Genomic DNA, 23,875 nt, shown 5'->3' on the forward strand with positions numbered 1-23,875 from the left:
CTTGTTATAATAGTTATTCTAACAGGTGTGAGGTGATTTAGATATACATTTCTCTGATGATTAGCAATGCTGAGTAATATTTCATGTGTCTGTTGGCCTTCTGTGTAACTTCTTTAAAGAAATATCTATTCAGGTCCTCTTCCCATATTTTAATTTGATTGTGATATTGACTTGCATGAGTTATTTATTTATTTTGGATAGTAACCCCTAATTGATTATTTGCAAATCATTTGCAAATATATTCTCCCATTCAGCAGGTTGTCTGGCTTTTGCTGATGACTTCCTGTGTAAAAGAGCTTTTAAGTTTGGCATAGTTTCCCATTTGTTTATTTTTGCTTTTGTTGCCTTCCCTGAGAATATGGATACAAAAAATTATTGCTCAGACCAATGTCCAGGAGCTTACTGACTGTGTTTTCTCCTAGGAGTTTTATGGTTTCCAGTCTTATATTTAAGTCTATAATTCATGTTGAGTTTATTTTTTTACATGATATAAGAAAGTGGTCCAGCTTCATTCTGTTGCATGTAGTTGTCCAGTTTTCCCAAGCAAATTAACACTGGAAAAGAGACTCAGAAAAGTCAAGTAAACTAGCTGAGATCATAAAGCAATTACATAACCCAGCCAAGGTTTGAACCTGTGTGATTCCAAAACCATGGTTTTCTTATCTATCTTCCAGCCTCATTTCTATGAAGGGTAATGAGACTTGCATGTATACTAAGGGGGTCAGGGACTGCTGAATAATAGCATAACAATTTAAAACACGATTTTTTTTATTGGCTTTCCTTTATTTTGGTGCTTAGCATTTAATATCTAAATTAAGAAGACATTATCTTTATATCTTTTGTAATGTACCACTTCCAGAGTTATCCATCAGACCAGTTGTAAGTAGAGACTCCTGATAATGGTGCTAAATTTCTCTTCATTAGTTCTAGTCATTAGATTCAATAACTGAATATATTAACTAGCCCCTCACACATATATTAATCCCATAACTTATTAATGTTCAGAATAAAATTTGATTGTCAACCTTTTTAAATACTTGACTTCATTGCTGACTCAAACAGAATGTTTTTTTAAGTGATTGAAATACAAATTGTTAACTATTGAATGTCATTCTAATTTCTTTTTTCAGGCAAACAAATACTAAAAACAGTTTTTTACAAATATTGATATCAAGAGACACAAATTCAAAATAGTAAGCAATTTGAGTGTGATTTAGTAGTATGTAGGGAAAAGGTCTTGCTATAGGCAGTGTAATAATTTCTCAAGATTCTCAGGAACCAAACGGCTTTCTTAAGGTAAACTGTACAAAATTCTAACTACTGACATACTTTTATTTTGCAGCTCTCCTTCTTCAGGTACCTAGGGTTAAATGAGAACTGAACAATATTTAAACTGAGGTATAGGATAACAGAGGGCCACCAGAGTTTCTAGGAGTCCTAGCAGGTGGTTACCATCCTAAGTATTCTGTCTGCTTCCTGCTCATGAGCAGCTCAGTACCAATGACATCACCTGGAAGTTCACCTGTCCTGCTGATTACAGGCAAACATTGGGAGAGCAGATGCTTAGGAAGGAGGTGTGATCACAGAAGTGACAAAAAGAGTTTTAAATAGAGATGCCTAAAGCAAAGGAAGTATAGATTTTTTGTTTGACATAAGACTTACTCTTTTTTGAAAATCTTTAAATAATTTTACAGAAACACAAAGGTGTTTCACTAGAAATGCAGTTGGAATATGCTTTGAGCAAGGTGGGGAGGAAGGAATGATGTGCATACCTTTGCTTGCCCAGCTTTTGTGATGGCAGGTATATTAAAGAACTGTCCTGTGTAAAAGTGCAGCCCACTGAACAGGATCACTGCAATTGAGTCTCCTTCCTTTTCGATTACTTCAAGGATATCCTCTAGTCTCAAGGTTTCTTCCCCCTAGGACGTAAGGCACAAGTTACATCATAGCCACCAAAATACATTTGTCACTTCATATATCCCAATTTAAAATTCACCTTGAGATCTTTCCCACCATAAGAACAATCAAAGGTAAATTTTTTTCAGATCAGTTGTCTTCAAAACTCCGGCAAGAGAGCAGCAATTCAGTATGTGTTTTGTTATTTTTAAGAAATAGCAATAAAATAGTAAAAAAAAAAATAAGGCTTATAAAGTGTCTTTGCAAAGTCTTACTTGTTTGATTTATTCTTCAATTTTTCAATCAATCTTTACTACTTGTATGCCTGTAAATTGTTTCCTCCTTTTTCCCATTCAATAAAATACCAGAAAGTACAAGAAGTCTATGATATATTAAGTGGAAATTTTTTTGGAAATTAGCATTTCACTTATTAATCTGATATCACGTAATTTTTTCCCTAAATATCCTACTTATGCATCTCTCATCTGAGTATAACCTAAACCAGAATTTTCTATTAATTGAAGAGTAAAATCTCTCCCTTACCAGTCTAAAGATCAAGCCCCAAAGTGAAGAAAAAGATCTACCATCCTCAATATTATCAGTTATTTTCCCTTGTATCTCCCCACGTAGTATTAGCGATTGGCATTTAGTAAAATTGTGAATAAAGTTAGATTTGGTCTTGCAAACAACTTGAGTAGTGGGAATAATCAGCTAAACAAAGCACATGTTTATATCCTAACAATTTTAGTCTGTTTACAAAACCTTCATGAATTTTCTCGAGTGCTAAATCTGACATAATTTTGAGGTCAAAGCATCATTATCTGCATTAATATTTGGGGGAAACTCATTAAGGTCTGCATGTAGTTTCTACATCTTATTTTTAATTTTTTGTGATTCTTGCTATTTGCCAATTCTTGTGTCTCATGTTTCTCATATATATCATAAATATAATACATGCTCTAGTTTCTACTAGAAGCCTGAAATTTATTTACAAAATGGGAATCTATAAAAAACAGTATGGATACTAATATATCTGAATTATTAATTGATGTATACTTTATATGTAAAGAGAAGTATATAAATAATTTTAAGAAAAATTCTGAGTAGAATTAATAACATGATAAACCAAAACTCTCTTTTTCTAAGAAGAATCTAATATGGTTTGTCCACCATAATTTCAAAAAAAGAGTAAGGAAAGTACTATATATAACAAAAATTTATTTCTTTAAAGAATTAGTATTAAGCAAATTAGAAATATGTTTCTTAATATTAGGATATAGTCCTGTCTTATGCTGATTAGCTCTAATCTATTAATGTTGTAATGTTCCCAAGATTATGATTAATTCATGAGCCTCCACAAAATTTATCACTTTTAACATAGTGACTATGTTAATCTTTGCTAGAAATTAGCAATTTATGTATCATACATGTAACATTCTTTCAGAGGTGTGAGAATTTTCTCTTTTGTTAATTTATTGCATGTTAGCAAATAGAAGTGAATGGAGTAGATTTAAATTTCTCAAAGTATTCAGAGTTGAAAGAAATAATTGTTCAAACAGTGGCTTACCAGCCTGAGAGCATCAATTGTAAAACCTAAAATTTATTCTGTATGGCTCTCTTGTTGCCAAATTATACAAGTTGCAGTGTTTATATGTCAAAGTCTATACACTTTAGCCTTATATCTCTATTAAAGTAAAGTGTACAGTATTTTAGATCTTGAATTTATGTCAAACCTGATTAGGTATTTCCTTTGTTACCTGTTCAAATATAAAGGAATTTCAAGGAGATAAAGTAACTTTCTCAAAATCCCTTACCCAGTAAATTGGTGAGCCAGGGATTTCTCTGGAGGGTATTAGCCAGGCTATAAAGTCTAAGCCCTTTCTGTTATACCATGTCCCTTTTTTATACCCCAGTGCTTGATTAAGGGGTGACATAAAAGATAAGCATCATTCAGCTTCAATAAATCACCAGTCTTTAACATGATTTTAATGGCATCCACAGGCAATGACATTTGATATTGAAAATGATATATGCAATTTGCCATCTACTCCCATCCCCACTGAAGAATATTGCAGACTCCAGTGGTATTAACAGGAAAACAGTTTGCTTATGACTAACCCTTGAAAAATGAAAATAAATACACTTCTGAGTTAATTCTCCATTTTAAGCAAAGTGACCTAATAGTAACAGAAGTATAGGTCTTTCATATTTTCTTGAAATTTCCACTAAAGTAATGAAGATGATAAACCTTTGAGGCTGATGAAGAAAAACATCAATACTAAATAGAAGCATGATGAATATTTCTTTCTCTTTTTCATATACCTCTCTTGGATTTATAATCCGCATACTTTTCTCAACATTAAGATTGTGAAGTTGAAGCTGTGACTCAATAGCATACTGGAAAAGAAAGATGATTTATTAAATCAAATCCAATACTCAGAAGTACATTAAAAAACTCTGAAAAGAAATAATAAAGCAACAATAAAAACCTACTACTCTATAAAATCTAAGGTCAAGGTTAAAAGTAACTAAACAGAGCACATCAGAGAATAACTCTTAATACAGTGTGCATGCCAGAATCTGGACACTGCTCGAAACACTTAGAGATGGATGGAAACATAAATGGTCATCTAGACTTTAGAGAGCTACAAGAGATTTTTTAGGATAAGATATTAAGTTACCTAATCTAAGTCAAAGTCAGAGTTTGCAAAAGAACCAGAACGAATAGTGTGGACTTGTTAATGCCTGACCACGCATTAGAGAAATGGCTTAACTTAGAAAGAGTAAGCTAGTAAAAAGAAAGAACACCAAAAAGTTCCCTTCATTGAGAATGCAAGAAATGAATGGGAACAAGCCACTATAGGGACCATGAATTTTTTCAAAATATTAGGGTCTTGATCCTTTATAATAAGGAAATGGCTATTAATTTGGACATAATTTAATGACTTACAAGATGTGGGCTAGAATAGTTAACAGTGATAACATAAAGACCTTCATCAAGTTTCTCTATCACTAAAACTAAAATATATAATATGCTTTCTCTGTGTGTCTGGAACCATCAAATTTCTTATCAACAGATTTCTGATAAAGTAGCATCACTTTTTAAATGAACCACAAGTAATATTTTTAACTTTTAATAAATATTTTCTCAATAATAAGGTACCAATAGTTATGTTAGCATGGTATGAAACAAATGGAAAAAGTTTATATTCCTATTCTACGTAGCTAAAGAGTTAAGCAATGGGGTATGTATTGATTTGACTTCATAAAACAGCAACAAGAATTAATAAAACATTTATAACTGCACTTGATTTAAACCAGTGGTTTGCTCAACATCTTAAAAAGACTAATAAATCAATGTTCTATTCGGTCCTTTCTTCCCTTAACACATGCTTTGCTTGAACAAAAGAAATAAAGCTACAATCTATTAAAAAAGGCCTAAATCAAAAGCATTTGACAGATCTTTTTTTATTGGAAGGGTACTTGGAAAAGACTAGTGAATAAACATTCAAGTCAAACGATAGGCTCCTCTAGGAAGAGGAGAAAGAATTTAAATATACTTACATGATCCGAAGGGAAGGCTTTGGCTTCTAAAACAATTTTATATCGTTTTGGTGTAGGCTTAAAAAATGACAACTGCAACAAAATGGATTTTTTGAGAAACACATTAGTGCACAATTTAAACATTTGTTCATTTTATACCATGCTTTCATTTTATAATCTCCAGCATTTTAAAGGCATTAATTAATTACACATCTAGATGTGTGTCAAGGGTAGCTTTTCCAATTAACCTTGTTTCCAGTGAATTATAAAGAAGAAAAAGGTATTGGCTTATTAAGTTTATCAATGGAAAAGCAAATTTGGGAGAAAATGTGGACTAGATAAAAACAAATTCTCAAATTTTACTTAAATTTTAATTGACTTTTAATTTAAAAGATCATTGAGAAATGATCTTCCCAATGCATTTAATGGTAATTTCTCTATTGTAAGATTGAAATATGTTCTATGTCTGTCTTATTTATTCTGATTTATCTTAGACTATTGCTTTGGTTTCTACTACATAAAATGTCCACTGCTGTATTATTTTATGGGATTTCATTTATGTCTAACTAAAAGTACCTCAGCCCTACATGGAACATTTGACATTTCTAGGGTCACCAGGGAGAAGTAGCTCATTTGTTCAGTGGGAACCTTCATTTCTCCCCACAGTTCCTAGAGAATAAATACTGACTAACAGTAATAATGAAAATGATTGCTTTACTTAATTGTATGTTGATCATTGTCCACGACGCTAAAGCAATGTTCACCTATTATCACATTTTACCTTCATACATACCTATGAGGTAGGTATTAGTGTCCTCATTTTTACAGAGGGGAAAATTAAACTTAGAAATGCCAAAAATCTTGTCCGAAGTCAAACAGACATTATATAACTTACCTGGGAATTGAACCCAATGGTGTATGAACTTAAAGCAATGCTATTTGGCATCATACTTAACATACATGTAAACATGTTCCTTTGGGCATATTTAACAATCCTTTCTCCATTTTATTAAAATATCAGTATATACACTGTATATCTTGGCCATGTAAACATGTTTTCAAAATTCACTTGAAAATGAAATTAAAGATATTTAAAGCATCAAGCAGTTATTATAGGCATCATATTCCAAATCAAGAATATATCTGATATTTTAGGTATACATATTTATTAAGCACTTAGGATAAATGAAGCACTTTAAACACAGTAACTCATTTATGGTATTAAATTTTCTCCAATTTAGTTTTATTTTCTAATTCTTTTTAACCTACTCCCTCATAATTAATATACAAAAACACCGACCCCATTATCCTATCCTATTAAAGTCCAGCATATTGGAGAACTATCTTTCTGCAAAGCTCAGTGTTTGCTAGCATCTGTCCATCATTGTTTTGCATGCCTGCAAGCGTTTTTGTTTTTTTACCCACTGTGACCCTTATGGCTTATGTTCTGAGAACTATTCATTTTTTCTGATGCTTTTTGCAAGAGTCAACACTCCCATGCTTATAGAGAAGCCATTCTCTCATGGTCCAGCATTTCCTGGTAAAAACCAAAATAACCTCACAACTTATTTTTAATAAGTAAACCACCAGATGCTCATGAATTAAAGATAGAAAAATGTCAGATTCTGTAAATGAGGGTATACTAAACATTGGTGGGAAAGGAAACTTACCAGTAAAAGATGTAAATTAACAGTCAAACCATTCATTAGGACTACTTCTCTCTCTTTTGCTCCTGAGAAGCAAATACATCATAATTTAGATTTTTCTGTTAGTGCTAAAAGATGCTTAGAAAAACAAAGGGAGGCTTCATTCTTTCATCCTTAATGTTTTTAAAGATAAGGGCATATTTGATGTGTCATCACAAAGAAGTGAAAGTTTTCCCACTTGACTCACTTTATCAAAAGCTATATGTACTCACATGTACTTCACTAACTAAAAAATTGTATTTTCTTTTGGATAAAGTAAACAATAGCAACAAAATAATGAAGCATTTCCTTATTCCTGTAAACTAAAAATGATTTATCCTATTACTAGCTAGTTTGCCAAATTCCCACACAGTACATTTTTGTGGTAATGTATCTCCAAATGGAATCTGAAAAGAAATGAAGGCCAATCACATTTTTAAAGCTGATTGTTTCTAACGTCAAATTAAAATGCACCTTTCATAAAAGAAGGCACCTTGGCCAAACATAATCCAGGATTATCACAGTGATGTATATAATAGTTTATAAGACAAAAGAGCTAGGAAGCAAAATACAAAGACCTAAGTAACTCTGTGGTTTATTCATACACACTGAGATATAATACATAAAAGTATTATCTGATGGAGAAAACATATAAAATTAAGATATCCACCACACAATCATAACCTGATTTAATTCTTTTTTAACGAGAGTTTGGACATTAGAAGCAGACCTAGAGACAAAGCATACTTTGTATTTTCAAGAGCTCAGAGCATAATAACAACAATAATAATACTTTCCTGATTTTTCATTCTTACGATGTCTCTTAAAGGCAATTAGACCTTTGTAACAGGATGTTTTTTCTTTGACTGAGAAAAATGGGCTACATGCCTTGTAACAACTGGGGGGGCAAAATACCTTTGTAACCAAAATCAATCAAAGGGAGAAATAAAGTGGGAGAAACCCATTTATTTTTTACAGACAGTCCACTTCTGCTCTCCCGTGCCTCTCACGACTAGGCTGCAGAAGAAGCCAACCAACCTCTCTGGTCCAGATAAGCCTTCCCTTACCCATGTAACTGCCTATTGATATGGAGATGGACTACTTCTCTCCACCCCTTGGAAACAACACTTGTATGGAGATACACTAAAGCCAGGGGAGAGATTCTGGAAATATTGCAATTTTACCCACAGCCTTAACGTCTGCAAGGCTTTACTAGATGTTAGAGAAAATGTATAGTACAAGTCCCAAATATCATATCCAAAGAGATACTTCTGATAGAATCCAATTTTAAAAGAATAAACAGCAAGTGGAATAATTAATATAATTAATATGTAGATTTCAGGATAAGTTCACTTGAGGGGATGCTACTGGAAATAAGTATACAACTTAGGAATTTATATTTCAACACAAGAGTTTGAGGAAGAGCCTGTGTCTTCACCAAGTCAAGAAAAACGTGCTACATTTAGCACATGGATTTCTCCATTTGATGAGTAAAGTTGGCCAACAACTGGTGGGTGTTAAAAGATGTCCCGCTGGTCATTGTAAGATGAATAGTACCAGAGGTCAAGAAGCAATCAGAGCAATCTCATTTTACATTCTTAGCAATAAATAAAACTTATCCTCAACACACTAGATATGATTACAATAACCTATGTTGCATCCAGTGGCATAGGTCTTCTCTGACGATACAAAAATCTCTTTGAAACATGGTAAAAGAAATGCTGCCAACTTTATTATATTTGTTTCTTTACATCATGGTATGCAGTTGTTTCTAAAATAAAACATTATCTAGGCTGTCTAATTTGATATTATCCTAAACTCCTTGTTAGCTATTTCTCTACATCTTTTCTGAAAATCATTTATTTCAATAAACAATATTTTGTCAGTGAGAGTAGAAGGAAAGGAAGGCCCAGTAATATAAAGAGAGACCAGAATTGGTAGAAAGAGAAACATTTGTGAGACTGTAATGAGAATAAAACAAAGGAAGAAAAAACAATACATAAGTTAGTCATCACAAAATGAAACCAATGAAATGGATGAGGCAGAAATAGAGAGCAACTTTCTATAGAAAATCAGACCTATCATTTTCTCTTAGAAATTACATTCAGATTAAAATGATTAGATTCCTTGGATACTGTAGCCCTCCAAACACTACAGTGTTCATTTTGGATCACCTAAAATTTTTCTTATATGGGATGCCATGAGTTAGATGTGCTGGGCTGAATTAATCTAGACACACACTGGCACTGTGTTTTCCTCCCCTCACTTTCCAGGGTATAGTAATACTCAGATCACTTCTCTGTAAATAATCCCCACTGACTTGAATAATCGGTCTATTCACATGCACAAAAATGATCCTATATTAGAAAACTTCAAATTCAGCCAAACGCTTCTCAACCCCGTCTCTTCACCAACTACTGAGCTTTGTAAGTCAATTTAACAGTTGTACATGAACACGTTTATCTGAGGATGATGCAAATACTGAAGCTTCAGAGGTTTAACAGAAATGTTTATTCCAAATATAACCGAAAGGCACTAGAAGAATCAAGAGTTCTCCACATCAAAGGACCACAAATCAGGCTGATTTTTTGCAGTATTTTCAAAAGAAAATTTGCCTACTTAACCTGTCATTTCGAATTGTATTTCTGAAACCAACATTTGCACTTCTATTTCAATATCATCAGTATTTCATAATAAATAAATATCTTCTTTTAAAGCAAACTGAAATTCTTTCAAGTTGTTTTTCTTTGTTCCTTTTCTTTATCCTTTATCTAAATACAAATACACAACTAGTCTGCTTGTTCATGACACATTTGGATAGCCTAGAGAGTGAACAAAAATACATTTGACTTCTGCCACTCTTTAATTCAGTTACCACATAAGTATTTTAATTATTTTGTGATTTATACAACATCTATTTCCAAAGAGGATTTGGGGTTCCTTGTATTACAATATGAGGGAGAATGATAAAAAACAGCAATAGAGTACAACATATGTAGATGAGAAACAACACAGAAGCTAATCAATGTTTTTGCCACTTTAAACTTGACCAAATTTTCTCAGAACGTCTTAGTAACCAAGGTGAAAAGAGAACCTGTATGGGATTTGCTACAAATAGAATAAAGACATACAAATACCTTCTGAAAGAATCTGTTCAGGATAAAGCAAACAGACTGAACTCATTCATTTTTCAATTTGACTTACATAATACAATTTTAAAAATAATTAGGGGAAAATAGTTAACTGAAATTCTTAAATAAGTACCAAGCTTTTAATCTATTGCTCATAATAATACACTTTTGTAGACTGTCATCATATTCCTTTGGTCAACAAAAATGGTGGAAACATTTCTCCTGATAAAACATGAATTGAAGGGCATCAAACCGACATTTAATAAGATATTCACTAAAATGAAAATCATCTTCATTCACTGACAGTATTTCAAATGAAATATGACAAGACATTTGTCATTTAAGGCTTGAGACTTTGGGAAGATATATATGTATACATAGGTATACATATAAACATATATGTGCAAAATAATAATATATATACTGTTTGAGTTTCATGTCTACAAAAATGGCTTTGCTCATTTCAAGAGATGATTATCTTTTACATCTGTCGGGACAAACAGTGCCTGCTTGTAACTTTTTACCCTAGAATAACCATGTCTATTTTCCATCTTTGGGCCATATGTTTGGTATTTGGTGGCTTAGGGCTGGCCAAAATCCAGGCCTTTTTGATGGTCACATCTTACTGGAATGCACCAAAGGTTTCACTCCTTGGGATGCTAGTCACACAAGAGAACATGTAGTACAGTCATAAATCATTTACCCTCTTTGGCAGCATGTAGTGTCTGTTCCTTTACCCCACATAAGCAGTTCCCTCCCTGCCCAAGATAGTGGCGGCCAACCTCGTGTCCAGCAGCCTGCTCCTGAACTCCCTGCACCTAAGTCCCAATAAACCCTCCTATCTCATATGGCATCTCCAAGTCTTTCCTTGTGTCTCTCATGCCCTTTGCCATTAACTCACCCGCTCGGATATGAGATTGGACTTGTCATTACACAATATCCTATATCAGGATCAAATTTCTATAATGTAATTAATGTAATATTCAAGGACAAAGCCACAGAAACAATTAAGTGTATTAAATTATACATGTTATAACTTTGTATGGTATCTCAAAGACATACAAAAATCCCTAAGGTTAGAATTGATAAATATTCTTTACAAATTTTTTAAGCTCAATCGTTTAATTTTTCTAAATAAATCTAAATATTTAGTTGTTGTTCTTTTCATTTTCCTTACTAACAACAATGATAGGTGGCTGTTTTGAAAATTTGGTGATCATTGTAACATGCATTCATCTGCTGGGCAACACAACACCTGCATATTTAATAAGTTGCAATAGAACTATAAACTTTTAAATGGTCAAAGGATATCTTTTTGCAGGGTTTACTGGCTTCATAGATAATTATCATGAAATAATATCACCTTCCCACTTCCCTGGATTATATACAAACATCCTAACTCCTCTTCAGACGATGATAAATATTAAGCGCAAAGTAAGAGTATTAGAATGCAGTTTATGTTCTAAAGCAAACCTAATGCAGAAAAGGGCAATCCACAGCTAAAGAAAACATATATGCTTAGGTCAAATTAATCCAGGAGTTTTTCAGGTTTTTGTGTCACATGTCCAACATTAGATTTAATTTAGTTGGCTTCTAAAAAATGAACACAAATGAAATAACATTAAACAACTATTAAACACACCTTTAATGCATCCCAGGATTGTTCAGGTGTTAATTCCCTCCATCAGAATGCTTTCCTCTAGGTCGTGCTGATAGCCTGATCAAGTTCTCTGTGTTCCCAAGACCCTGACTGGTATGACAGGAGATAGTATGTTCTCATCCATCTGCCCTGGCTAACAAATATTCTGGTTTTGGGTCCTGACTTTAGGCATTCAGAGCTGTACATATTTGCCCCGGGTTCCTAAGGCCCCACTCACTTGGCCTGGGTCCACGTGCTGCCCCCAAAATACTATGCTTCCAGGTTTCCAACTGCTCCTTTCTTCACCAACAGCTATATTTCTTATCTATAGAGATTTCTATTTACTTTCCTCCCCTCCCCTCCCCTCCCCTCCCCTCCTCTCCTCTCCTCACCTCTCTCCTCTCCTCCTCTCCGTTTTACTATTACTATATGTTTGTGATAGCAGGGAGCATTTTCAGTTTGTCCTTAATCTGTATCTTAAACTAGAAGTCAATATTCTCATCCCATAATATAACCACATAAAACAGAAGCATATGGTATAATGGTCACTCAATAATGACTAGCAGAAAATGGAGCTTGTTCTCTCTTGCAACCCTTCTACGGGGGTTGTTTTTTTTTCTTCAACATCTTAAATAGGTAACGTGTTCATATGGCTTATAAACTAAAAATCGATTTTTCTTGGAAGTCTGGTAATTTGGGCTTTATTTGTTAGAGGCTCTAACAAAGCCTAACTTCATTTTGCAACAAGCCAAGAAGTTACTTCTGTGTTGCCCTCTAACCAGACCTTTCTGAGTTTTAGGAAATTTGCCTGGAGTGCCCCTCTGGAGCTCCCAGATAACAACATCGCATCCTTGAGGCAGTTTCCAAGCACACAGCTTCCTAGGCGACAAGCCATTGATTAACTGTTGATTCTGTAGGTAGCCCCTTCCTGTCTTCTCGAAGTTCCCCTTTAAAACACTCTCACTTGGATCCACACTTTGGAGATGGCCTCGACACTCTAGTCCATCATCTTTCCAAGTTTCTGGCTTCCTGACTAGAGCAACCTTCCCTTTTAATCAACACTTGTCTCTGGAATTTCTGGCCATGAGCAGCCTAGCTAAGGTTTGGAACCTGGCTGTGGACCTGGTAGCATAGTGAACATGGGTGCTTCCTTCTGTGCATGTGGTGGGGCCTGTTGTAAGGGGACCCTACTGGGCCATTTCCTGGGAAAATTCATGCCAGAATCTTTAGGTAGTTCAAATAACAGATTAGACCTTTCCAGTCTCCTGCACAGATACTGGGAGCTATTAGAGCAGACGTAGATAAACATTTATTTAATCCTTTTTGCTTTCACCAGGGAGCATGTTATAATTTGAAGTGTGCTCTCCCAAAATTTTTATGTTAAAGCTCAATGTGACTACACTAGGAGGCAGGACCTATAAGGAGGTCATAAAGGTTAAATGAAGTCATAGGGTGAGGCCTTCATCCAATAGGACTCGTGTCCTCATAAGAAGAGAGAGAGACACCAAAGATCTGCTACTCTCTGAGTGCGCACAGTGGAAGGTGCATATGAGGACACAGAAGACAGCTGCCTACAAGCCAGGAAGAGGCCTAACCAGAAACAAGCCCTTGTTTTTGAACTTCTAGTTCCATCAAGTACTATAAGAAAATAAATTTCTGTTGTTTAAGCTATGCAGTCTGCAGTATCTTGTAGAATAGGCAGTCAGACACAAGCAGGAGAAAGGAGCCAGCCCATCATCAAGAAAGACTCCTCACTGGCCAACGTTAACTCCCAGTTCCACAGTCAAGGATGCCTAGCTGTCAGGAAGCTCAGACAGTCAAGGACACCTAGATCGAGGCCCAGGACCACAGGGGCTTTCCTGATTATACGGCACATGCAATGTCTCAAGACCTTGCCTGAAAGTAACCCCACCTCATTAAAATAACATCTAAATCTAATTAGCATTGTGGTTTTGGACCCCCTGTGGGCTTTGCTCAGGTGCTTACTGGTAAGGTGCCGGCTCACTGAGAAAAAGATTATGTAACCTAGAGCTGTCAATCAACCTGTTGATCAAATGAAGTAGGACACAGGGCAGGACTTCCTGCCATCTTAAGAAAAAAATAAAAGCCAACCTAATCCTAATAACAGGGCTGCTTCTGGTTTACAGAAAACCCAAGAGTGCTCTTTTCACTTTCACCCAATAAGGGAGTGAGATTTGAAAAAGCATTTTGAAAGTTAGGGTTTTCCAAAATCCTCCAAATATTTCCAAGTAACACTTCCAAATCTTTAAATATCATTAAACTTTTCTTCTTTGAAACCCTAAATTTCACAAAAGATTTCAGGTGATACTGAATATTCAAGTCAATCAAAAAAAATTTTTTTCAAAATGTTAACACAGTTATCTTTTAAAACTATCATGAATATTATGAATATATATATAATATATAATATATATATAACTCACTTTAGGAAACATATAAGAAATGAAAAAACAGCATTGACTATATTGTTTTTAACACTCAGACTAATTTTAAATGGATCACCATGGATTAAATTGAAATGAGCCAAAACATGATTGGTATTTTCGGCCTTTAGGATGTGAAGGTTAGTGTTTATTTTGCAATGTAATGAAATCTTACAAACTTTATTCAAGTTGATTTTTATGAAATTTGTTTCATTGTAAATGAATATGGTGCATGTGTTTTTCATTGAGGAGTAAATATTAGTCTTAGAATATGCAAGAAAAGAATAATCACTTATATTTTATTTTTGTACCAAATAACCCAGTAATATCACCTATAGCAATAAAGTCTCAATTAAAGGTGTGCTTGCTCTTTACTGTTATGGGTTAAAATAGAAAATCAGAATGATCTTGAATAAGATTTTGAATTTATCTTCTATAATAATAACTAAGGGATAATATCTACAATTATTTTGAAAAAAATTCATTTTGTACTGCAGGGACCAAGAGCAGGCCACCCCAAGAACATACCATTGTGATATGCAGATTTTTTTAAAGGCCAAAACTACCAAGGTCCAAAAGACTTCAGGAAGAAATTTTGGCTTTCTACTATTTATTGCCTAAAAAGAATTCAGATAGAGGGCCTGCTCCAGGAAGAGTTATTACCGTAGGTAACGATATTGTAATGTAAATAGTATGGTAGACAGGGAGGGATGTGACTAAGTCTGTTAAAATGTCTGTCTGTGCCCCATTGTCTGTGTGGCCCAGCAAATATTTTGTTTACCAAACATTTACCCGTTCATATTCCTGTGAATTGCTTCCCTTTTCCTTTGAAGTCTCAGACCCCTGCTCTCTTCTCCTTGGTTCACGATGACATATATACCTCATTCTCCCTGTCTGTGGAATCTTTGCCTATAGATCCCCCATACTCCTGTTAATCTGTCTCATGTCAGTTTGATTCCTAAACCAGCTAGAAGAACCTCAAGAGATGGAGGAAATTTCTTCCTCCCCAACAGTACTTACCTACAATGTCATTCATTAGACCTACAATAGTCTCATCTCCTGTAATCCAAGGACGTTTACCTATGTCATGACCATAGGCTCCCCTGAAATAAAAAAGGGACATAAACATTAACTTTTGTGTCTATGTGTGTGCATTAGTGATTTTTCAAATATCAACAGTAGTAACTGGACATTTCTAAGTAAGTCTTTCTAATGTCTTAGTAATTTTACAAAAGAATGTGGTCTTTTCAAACCAAAAAGGTAATACTTCGTTTTATAATTTGTCATTTAAAAATTTCTGTGAATTTCCTACATTTTTTGGTGGGGGGAGAGAGAGAGGGAGATTACCCATATGCTATTTCATTACTTTTCTCTATTTTAGAGTCTGAGGTGTTGTTTTTTTTTCTTTTACTTTGAAAATTTCAACTCCTTGAACACTCTACTTGTATACCTGTAGCATATAATAGTATCTACACTAAGGCTAGGGATTAAAAGGGTTACAAATTTAATTTTAAAACATAGCTGTAATCTGTAAATTAAATAGAAGTACATAAAAAGGGCATTTTTATACACTTAAAAACTTATGAATTTATACATATATGGTAACATTTTAATTAAATAATGAAACTGGCAATATAATCAAAGACAGTACTACATCTTGGCCTGTTTTCTAGCAATTCCTTCTATCATATTGAGACAGGAGGTAGCCAGTAGGATAGGTAGTACAGGATACGTTGCCCCTGTAAAGGTCAGCCAAGCAGGATACTGGCACTATGCATTGTAGTCAGCTGGTCAAGTGGGACCCTGGTCAACAAGAAACGTCATCCTGAAAGAATCGGTACAGAGCGCCAATACATCACGCTTGAACCCAGCAACAAGCCCTGGCCAAACTCTAGCACCAAGCCCCGGCCAAACATGTGAACTTCCTCCTTCTAGTGCTTATAACCCCCTAGGCATTGCAGCCCTAAAATATCCTCCCTTGAAGCCCCTCCTGATTAGGATCCCTTTTCTTTTCACTCATCAAAAGCTTTGCTGGTTGTTCCATACTCTTGTCAGCTTCATTTGTTGTCACCTCCAAGACATGATCCTGGGAAAAACAGCATCTCAGCCAATAACAATCTTTCCGCTCAATTTTATTATTCTAGTAAATATCAGTAGGGAAAATCAAAGTTCCTATGGCCAGGATCCTCATTCAACTCTAATCTACTTGATGATGTAATCAGCCTACTGCATAGGCTATGCTTACACACCTGCTGTATATAAAGAGTTCCACCCAGTTCTTGGGGCAGAACGGAGCCTGGAGCAGAGCACAGGAAAGCAGGAAAGCAGAAGCTAGCAGTGGACGCGGTACCTGGGACAGAGGCAGAGACGGAGACTTCCTACTTGCAGACCGCAGAGTGCAGATGTGATCCTAATGCTCAACATACTGCCATGAGAATAAAGCTTGGTATGAACCCCTTTTTACCCCTAATGTTCTGTTGTCATTATCCGGTCTCACTGACCCCAGAGTGAACTTACCTGGAGCTGAAACCCCCTTCAGCCTGGAGCTACAATATCCCAGTGGGCATAACCGAAAAACCAGAAACACCTAAAAGAACTTCAACCCTCAAGAAGTTTCAGTCACATGAGGAAAGCAAATACATTTGAAAAATATAGGAAAATAAATTAAATATCAAAAGGGGAGTGATTTTGTGTGCTGCTGCAGACTTATATTTTAGGGAGCTCTGAATTATACCATTCTTAATTCTTTAGGAATCCCAAAATGATACAAATTTAGAAGAAATAAATGAATATGTGTTTTTTATATAGTGCAAACTGTTTGAATGCATATTCTGAATTCAGTAAGCTCGTCAACCTGCTCTCAGAGGGGAAGGGTAGCAGAATGTGTCACCCCAAAATATGTTTCTGTGGCATTTTAATTATCTTGAGCTATAGGCACTTGAAAAACAGCAAAGGCGGGAAGAGAGCTTCTCTGGACTCCCCTATCTACCAAAAGACAGAGTTTCCAAAGGAACTCTGTTGCCGCAAGTCCTCTCCCTGGGAGTTTCATCAACTAGGCAAGACTGACTCTTATCAAGGGAGAGAGGACTAGAAGTGGACACCACATCCCGCTGGACTTTGTCACCAACTATCCTCTCTCCCATCTCTTCTTCTAAGGGCTCACTCACATCTCCTAAAAATCATTTACTGTCCCCTTTCCCCATTTAAATGGGATTTATGAAATCTAAGCCACCTCAGGGACTTACTCATTTTTCCCTGGATACCTCCCATGGATACATGAGGTATATATGTTGGTAAACTTGCATGTTTTCCCTTGCTAATCTGTCTAGTACAGGGTCTCAGCTAAGAGCTCAGAAAAGTAGGGGGAAATTATTTTTCCTCCCTTAAGAAGCAGTGGGAGAATTGGTGGAGAGGAGCCTTGTTTTTTAGCCTTTGCTGGCTTTCATGGTTTGAATACCTCCATCATGGCTGATTTCACAGCATCAACAAAAATTCTGAATATTTAATAATTGGCTTTCATCTGCAGTTCTAGGTCACTACTGGCTGTAAGACTACATATATTAGAAGCTTACAGGATCTAGTGTTCCACGTTTGCAAAAGTAATGGGTGATGCTATGTACCTGAATGGATTGCTGTGAAAAATAAATAAGATAACATGTAAAAGTGACTGGTACAGAGCACTCCTTTTCTAAGTCTCCTTTCCTAATGTAAATCCAATGTTAAAGCTCCCTTTATCAGCATATAGTGTGCAACACAATTTTTAAACTAATATTTCAATTACCATATAAGCTGAGATGAGGGAAGAGGTCTTTCTTTGAGAATAAACATAGACTAGAAGAACTAAGGAGGAAGAGTAGGCTAATTGTTAGTTATTATTCATATTATTATTTGATAGCCTGCAGCTTGCCTCTTTCCTCACTTACAATATAAATGCTAAAGACAAAAATCATTATCATTAAATAGTAGTTAAAGGCAGATACTTGGATCCTTTTTTATTTTAATCACAGAGAGCTCCATGGCCTTGCTGATAGCGCAATATATCTTATTACATTTAGGTAGTAAAATTCTATGTTCTGCCTCAGAGAATTTATATCTCAGAATATTATGCCACCTACTTCCTTCTTACTTTGGTAGACAGCATGGTAATAATCTAATCTTTAAGGAACATTTCTTCCTGCAATACTTTTGGCATCTCTTTTCCTTTTAAATATCATACACAGTCTGCTTCACTTTGTCAGTCTGCTAACCTGGGGTAGTGAAATGGATTTAGAAAGTGTTACCCAAATAAAACTCAAAGTAAAGTGGCCTGTCATTAGAAAGAATTGATGTAGATTGCAGTACAGTTATAAATATACAGAGTAGGGTTTAGAAAGAGATTATATTGTTCTCATTCAAAACTGCCTAAAAATAGTTGTGGCATAGGTGCAGTCTTCCTTGACAAATGCTGGAAACAGAAAGAGAACATGGAGAGAGTTAACTCACAACCAGAGCATAAATCATTGCTGTGAGTGGAGTGTTCTCTGAGGCGTCTACAGAGCAGTATTTGCTCTTGAAATTAGACTTTAGGATATAAAATCTAATTAGGAAGTTAATAGAAATGTGGATCCCCTTTGAAATAGGACAATGCTTTACCCATTGTACAAAATGAAAAGTGGCCCTGCATTTAAAAGCTCCTTCCAATAAGTAAACAAATAAGACTTCACAGTCTTTCTTAATGATACCACAACTATATATATATATGTATTTTTTTTCTTTGTCTGTGACCCAATTGATGATTAGCCAACACAGATATCAGGAAAATCTTTGTTACATGTCATGCCTCATACTTTCTTATTCATTCTGAAGGGTGGCAGAACATGCCACACTAAAATTTGCTTCTGTATAAGGGTTATTTTGAGCTGAACGTATGTGAAAAACAGCAAATGCAGGGAGAGGCCTCCCCTGAATGCCTATCTGCCTAAAGACAGATCTTCCAAAAAGAATGTTGTTGCCTTAAATTTCCTCCATGGGCATTTTATCGCCCTGGGAAGATGACTCTTATCACAAGAGAGGAAACTAGAAGTTGACATCACATCCTGGACTGTGTCTCACCCCAAGAGCTCTCTCCCTTCTTCCCCTATTAAAACAATACATAAACTCTCAGACTGCACCGTTTTTTGGGAGGGATTCACTTTTATTTTTCCTCTGATGCCCTCATGCATACAATATTAAAAATTAATAAATACAAATACTTTGCCTTTTCTCCTGTTAATTTACCTGTTGTCAGTTGTTTCATAGCCCTAGCTATTGGACCTAGGAGAGTAGAGGAAAAGTATTTCTTCCACTACAATACACTTTATTTTGTTAAAGAAATGCTTGCATTGAAGGAGACTGCCTTGTGTACAGGAGCACCTCTCCCATGTGCTTTGCCAGTGCCCTTTCTGCACACATTTTGCTGTGTAAGTAAGGCCCTGTTTGCAAACCAGGTGGTTTATCCCTGATATGTAATTTAGTAGACTATTTTATTCTTTGAATAATCCTCCCTAAAATGCCATAGTTCTTAGAAGAATCCCTATAAAGATACAACTGTGGCAAATTTGCTCCTATGAGAAAGAAATATTTATCTAGTAGATATGACAATGCAAAAGAACTAAAATATTGTGATTATATCTTAAGGATATAATATATATTTCTCACCTTAGAACATGCTCTTTAGGACGGATGTATCTTTCCCTTCTAGCTGAACTATACCACTTTGATTATGAAGCCATGTAATTCTCCTATAAATATTCTGGGCCATTAGTAAATATATAATATAAAGTTATCTCAAAGAGTTCTTTAAGCTTATTGCCTATACACTCTAGCAGACCCACAGGATCCATGCATACTGATATAGCTGCTTCTTACCACCATTTTGTTAACTAATAATTATATATAAAATGAGCCAAATCACCCTAAAGATTTTCTATTTCATTATATTGAAATTATCTGAGTATTGTCATTTCCCAGAATAGATATACTCTCCAAAGAAAAGCATTATTAATCTACCTTAGAACCACATGTAATTGAAAATGAAATTAGAAAATAATATACATTTTTCTTTAAAAATACAGAGATAAGTATTTTATTTTCCTAGTTTTGTCTTAAATAACTTGAAGTTTTGGAAGAATTCATTTGGGTCCAAAAATATTTCTAAGCGTGCCTCTATTTTTAAATTTCCTTTCATATAAGCACTCAAAGATGACATTGATATAAACTATAAGATCAGGCTGCACTGTGACCAGTGATGGCTTATTTGAGTGATAGGCAGATAGTGTATCTGCAACAGGCCCTACAAGATGAAGACATGGAAAATGACAGCCATGAGAAAGTGGCATTTCCTACCTTATAGGTCATAGATGGACAGTCAGAGACTTCATACCAACATTCTAGAACAGTACCTCACTTAGTCAAGGCACTCTAATTTTTATATTACTGTTAAGATTATAAATTTTTAATGTGATTTTTTTCCCCATTAAGCAACTAATTTCAGTGTGCATTAGAGCATTTAGGGACTGTGTAAATCTTTGATTTTGCCCTTCCTGAAATATCCTAGTGGTCAAGAAGAGAGGGAGGCACTGGCCTACCTTGGCTATCAGCTAAGAATAAGGCAGAAGTGAAGTTGGAGGAGGTGAAAAGGAACAGATAATCAAAAAAAATCACAATGGGAGGCCCTGAATCTAGAGGTAAATTCAACATAGGCAGGGGACACTTAGTACAAAAACAAAAGCAATAGTTAAAGAAGTAAAGGAACTAACAGCCCACCAGAGTGGCATGAAGATTACTTTAAACTAAAAGCGTGGGAACAAACAGCAATTTAAGAAAGAAACACTGTCTGGACATAAGGAGAGTCTTGTGAAAATACAGCTGCCATTTACCCACGCTCAGAGGTAGGGTGACCATTAATATCAGGAGGCACAAATTAAGTTGCCATCAATCTCCCTCTTGGAATCTTCCAGCCAAAAAGGATATTGCCCATTAGCATCAGGATGATAAAGCCCAATAGAACCTTCCAGAATTTCTTATTGAAACCCTAAAACTGCCCTCTTTTGTGAACCTGATATATAAACACTGAACCCTGGCTTTTCAGTGAAAAACTCACTCCCTGTAGAGTGCTTCTGTGCAAATGAAATAAACTTTTCTCCTGTTGATCTGTCTGTTGTCAGTTAATTTGCAGGCCGTCAATCATAAGGACATAAGTTGGTAGAGGAAAAGTTATCTTCCCAATAGGAACCTACCTGGAAAAGAGCAGATTGGACTTTTCAGCTAGATATTTAGAAGTAAAAAAATAATGAGCAAACACTTTTGAGATCAAAGATGGGGGCTGGGATAGGAGGAAACTGGATTTAGTTGATTGTTCTCAAACGCCAATGACATCGACAGGTGCCAGCGCCATCACACTGACTGGGCCAACATGGTTTAAAGCAAGAAGACCAAATAGAGCAAATTACCTAATCTTTTTTCAGAAGTCTTGATTTTTTAATTTAGTTTACATTGCTTGAGGATTAAAATGCATCTCCTTACTGAATCACCCATCTAATGAAAAATAGGGAGAAGGCTTTAAGATTATGTAATTTCTATTGTCACAAGGTAAAATATAAACTTGAAAGATAACAACAATAGAAGGGTTTTATGACAAGAGAAGCACTTTCTTGGAATATAACTTTACAGTCTTGAAAATAATCAACCACTCCCTTAATAAAGATGTATAATCATAAGGAAATGAATAGATACCAGGGCAGCATCTTTTTAAATGCCTAAAGAATAAAAATGCACAGCCTTGCTGAATGAATATCCAAGAGGCAAGGACACTTTCTAAAGTTCAAATTCAATCTAATTCTCTGCTCTCTTTAACATTAAGGGCAGAAATGAATATTAACCATTTTTATTAACTATGACCCTCATTTTTTAAATACTAAAACCTGCTAGTGCAAAATGCTTCCAAATGTGGTGATATTTATTTTTTGATTTTTTGTACAAAAGTTATGTATGCAGGTACAGTTACAACAGGCTTAATAAATTATGGAAACCTATATCATCCTTGCACTGAGTTGTGAACTTACAATCTTAACCATTTAAATTAAGAACTTTGCAGTGTTATCTAATAACCTTGGTAGTAACCATTAGAATGATCAGTGAAAACTAAATTTTAAAAAAGAGATACTGTTCCCAGTAGGAAAGTTCAGCAGCATGAAGAATAAAGAAAGAGGGAGAAAATCATCTGAGGGTCTGTGAGAGACAATTGTCTTGCTCAGAATTCTTTTCTAGTTTGTTTTCACCTTCCTGAGCTGTTTTGTTTTGTTTTTTTGTTTTTTCACTGGCCTTCAGGTTTGGCTTCCCCTTAATATCTATTTTTCAGATTCTATTGATCAGAAAACATTTAAAAATATTTCCACCTATTTTTATTATTTTTAATAGTTGAACATTTTAAAATAAAAATTTTTAAATAGTCAAAAATATGTTTTAAATATTTCTTGTTTCTGCTTTGTCAGTAATTACAGGGGAAGGATAAAAAGAGTATAAGATTAGGACATTTTCCTTAAGGGATTTATATAGTAGACCTAGGAATACGAAACTAACAAAACAGGTACCTCCAAGCTGCTCCTCTAAAGCAGTCATCATTATTACAATAGACATTTGGGGAGGTAGGATCAGTGTTGTTGAGAAGGTTGGGATTAAAGAGGATAAGCATTCAGGTACAAAGCTAGGCTGAAGGGTTTCATAAGTAGAAGAGTAAAAGTAGAACAGAAGAGAAGGAAGGAAAAATGGATCCGGATTTAAGATTACTGAATGGTTGGAGCAAACCTGGTTAGATGGAGCATCATAGCCCAGATGAAGCATCTTAATAATCATGCTCAGTTTTGGGGGAAAATACTTTCTGTTCTACTTAACCTCTTGCTACAACTCCCAATTTTTATTTCCTTATTCATAAAATTTCGTGTGATAGAGTTTAGCCAAGAACTAATCATGAAAATACTAAATTAAATTCTTAGATATTAACTTCCTTGTTAGTCATTACAGAAATAAAATAATTGCCTATGATATAGACTTATATTTAAAAAATTTTTTATGTATTACTCTTGATTCTGCCACTAATTTTTTAGTGTATTACACTTGATTATGTATTACACTTGATTTTGCCATGTGCCTTTATTTATTGACTCTCAGTTATTTCACTGATAAAGAGTATTGAACAACATGGTCCTTAAGGTTCCTCTCTGCCCTAAAATTCTAGAATTCTATTATATATCCTTCTAAATATTAGAGAATCTAGAGTGATTTTCAAAATTCTTGTATGAGATGTCAAATGGTAGCTTTTGAAATAATACTTACATTTTGGCCCACTTATCTAGTTCTTCTTCCAGATATGGCTTAACCATTTTTGGTTGAAGGCCAAGAGAATTTCCCAAGAAATAGATGGAATTTTCATCCTTATTCACTAAAGATAAATCAACTGAAAGAGAAAGCATGTAAAATATGGTCATTCAATTAGTTAACATTGTTCTATTTGGCATTGTT

General features: G+C 34.9%; 1 protein-coding gene across 3 annotated transcripts in view; it reads right to left on the minus strand.

Annotated features, from left to right (window-relative positions):
* KYNU (kynureninase) overlaps nt 1-23,875 on the minus strand; it is a 101,795-nt gene that overhangs the window by 56,713 nt on the left and 21,207 nt on the right. For all 3 annotated transcript variants that reach the window (XM_036912739.2, XM_057505631.1, XM_057505632.1), the window contains exons 3-8: nt 23,690-23,810; nt 15,359-15,441; nt 7,110-7,171; nt 5,461-5,532; nt 4,219-4,293; nt 1,773-1,919 (exon numbers count right to left, since the gene is read on the minus strand). In XM_036912739.2, the coding sequence (XP_036768634.2) occupies nt 1,773-1,919; nt 4,219-4,293; nt 5,461-5,532; nt 7,110-7,171; nt 15,359-15,441; nt 23,690-23,810 (560 nt within the window). The remainder of the gene's footprint in view (nt 1-1,772; nt 1,920-4,218; nt 4,294-5,460; nt 5,533-7,109; nt 7,172-15,358; nt 15,442-23,689; nt 23,811-23,875) is intronic.

The sequence above is a fragment of the Manis pentadactyla genome, chromosome 8 (genome assembly GCF_030020395.1).
Source record: "Manis pentadactyla isolate mManPen7 chromosome 8, mManPen7.hap1, whole genome shotgun sequence".
Classification (NCBI taxonomy): domain Eukaryota; kingdom Metazoa; phylum Chordata; class Mammalia; order Pholidota; family Manidae; genus Manis; species Manis pentadactyla.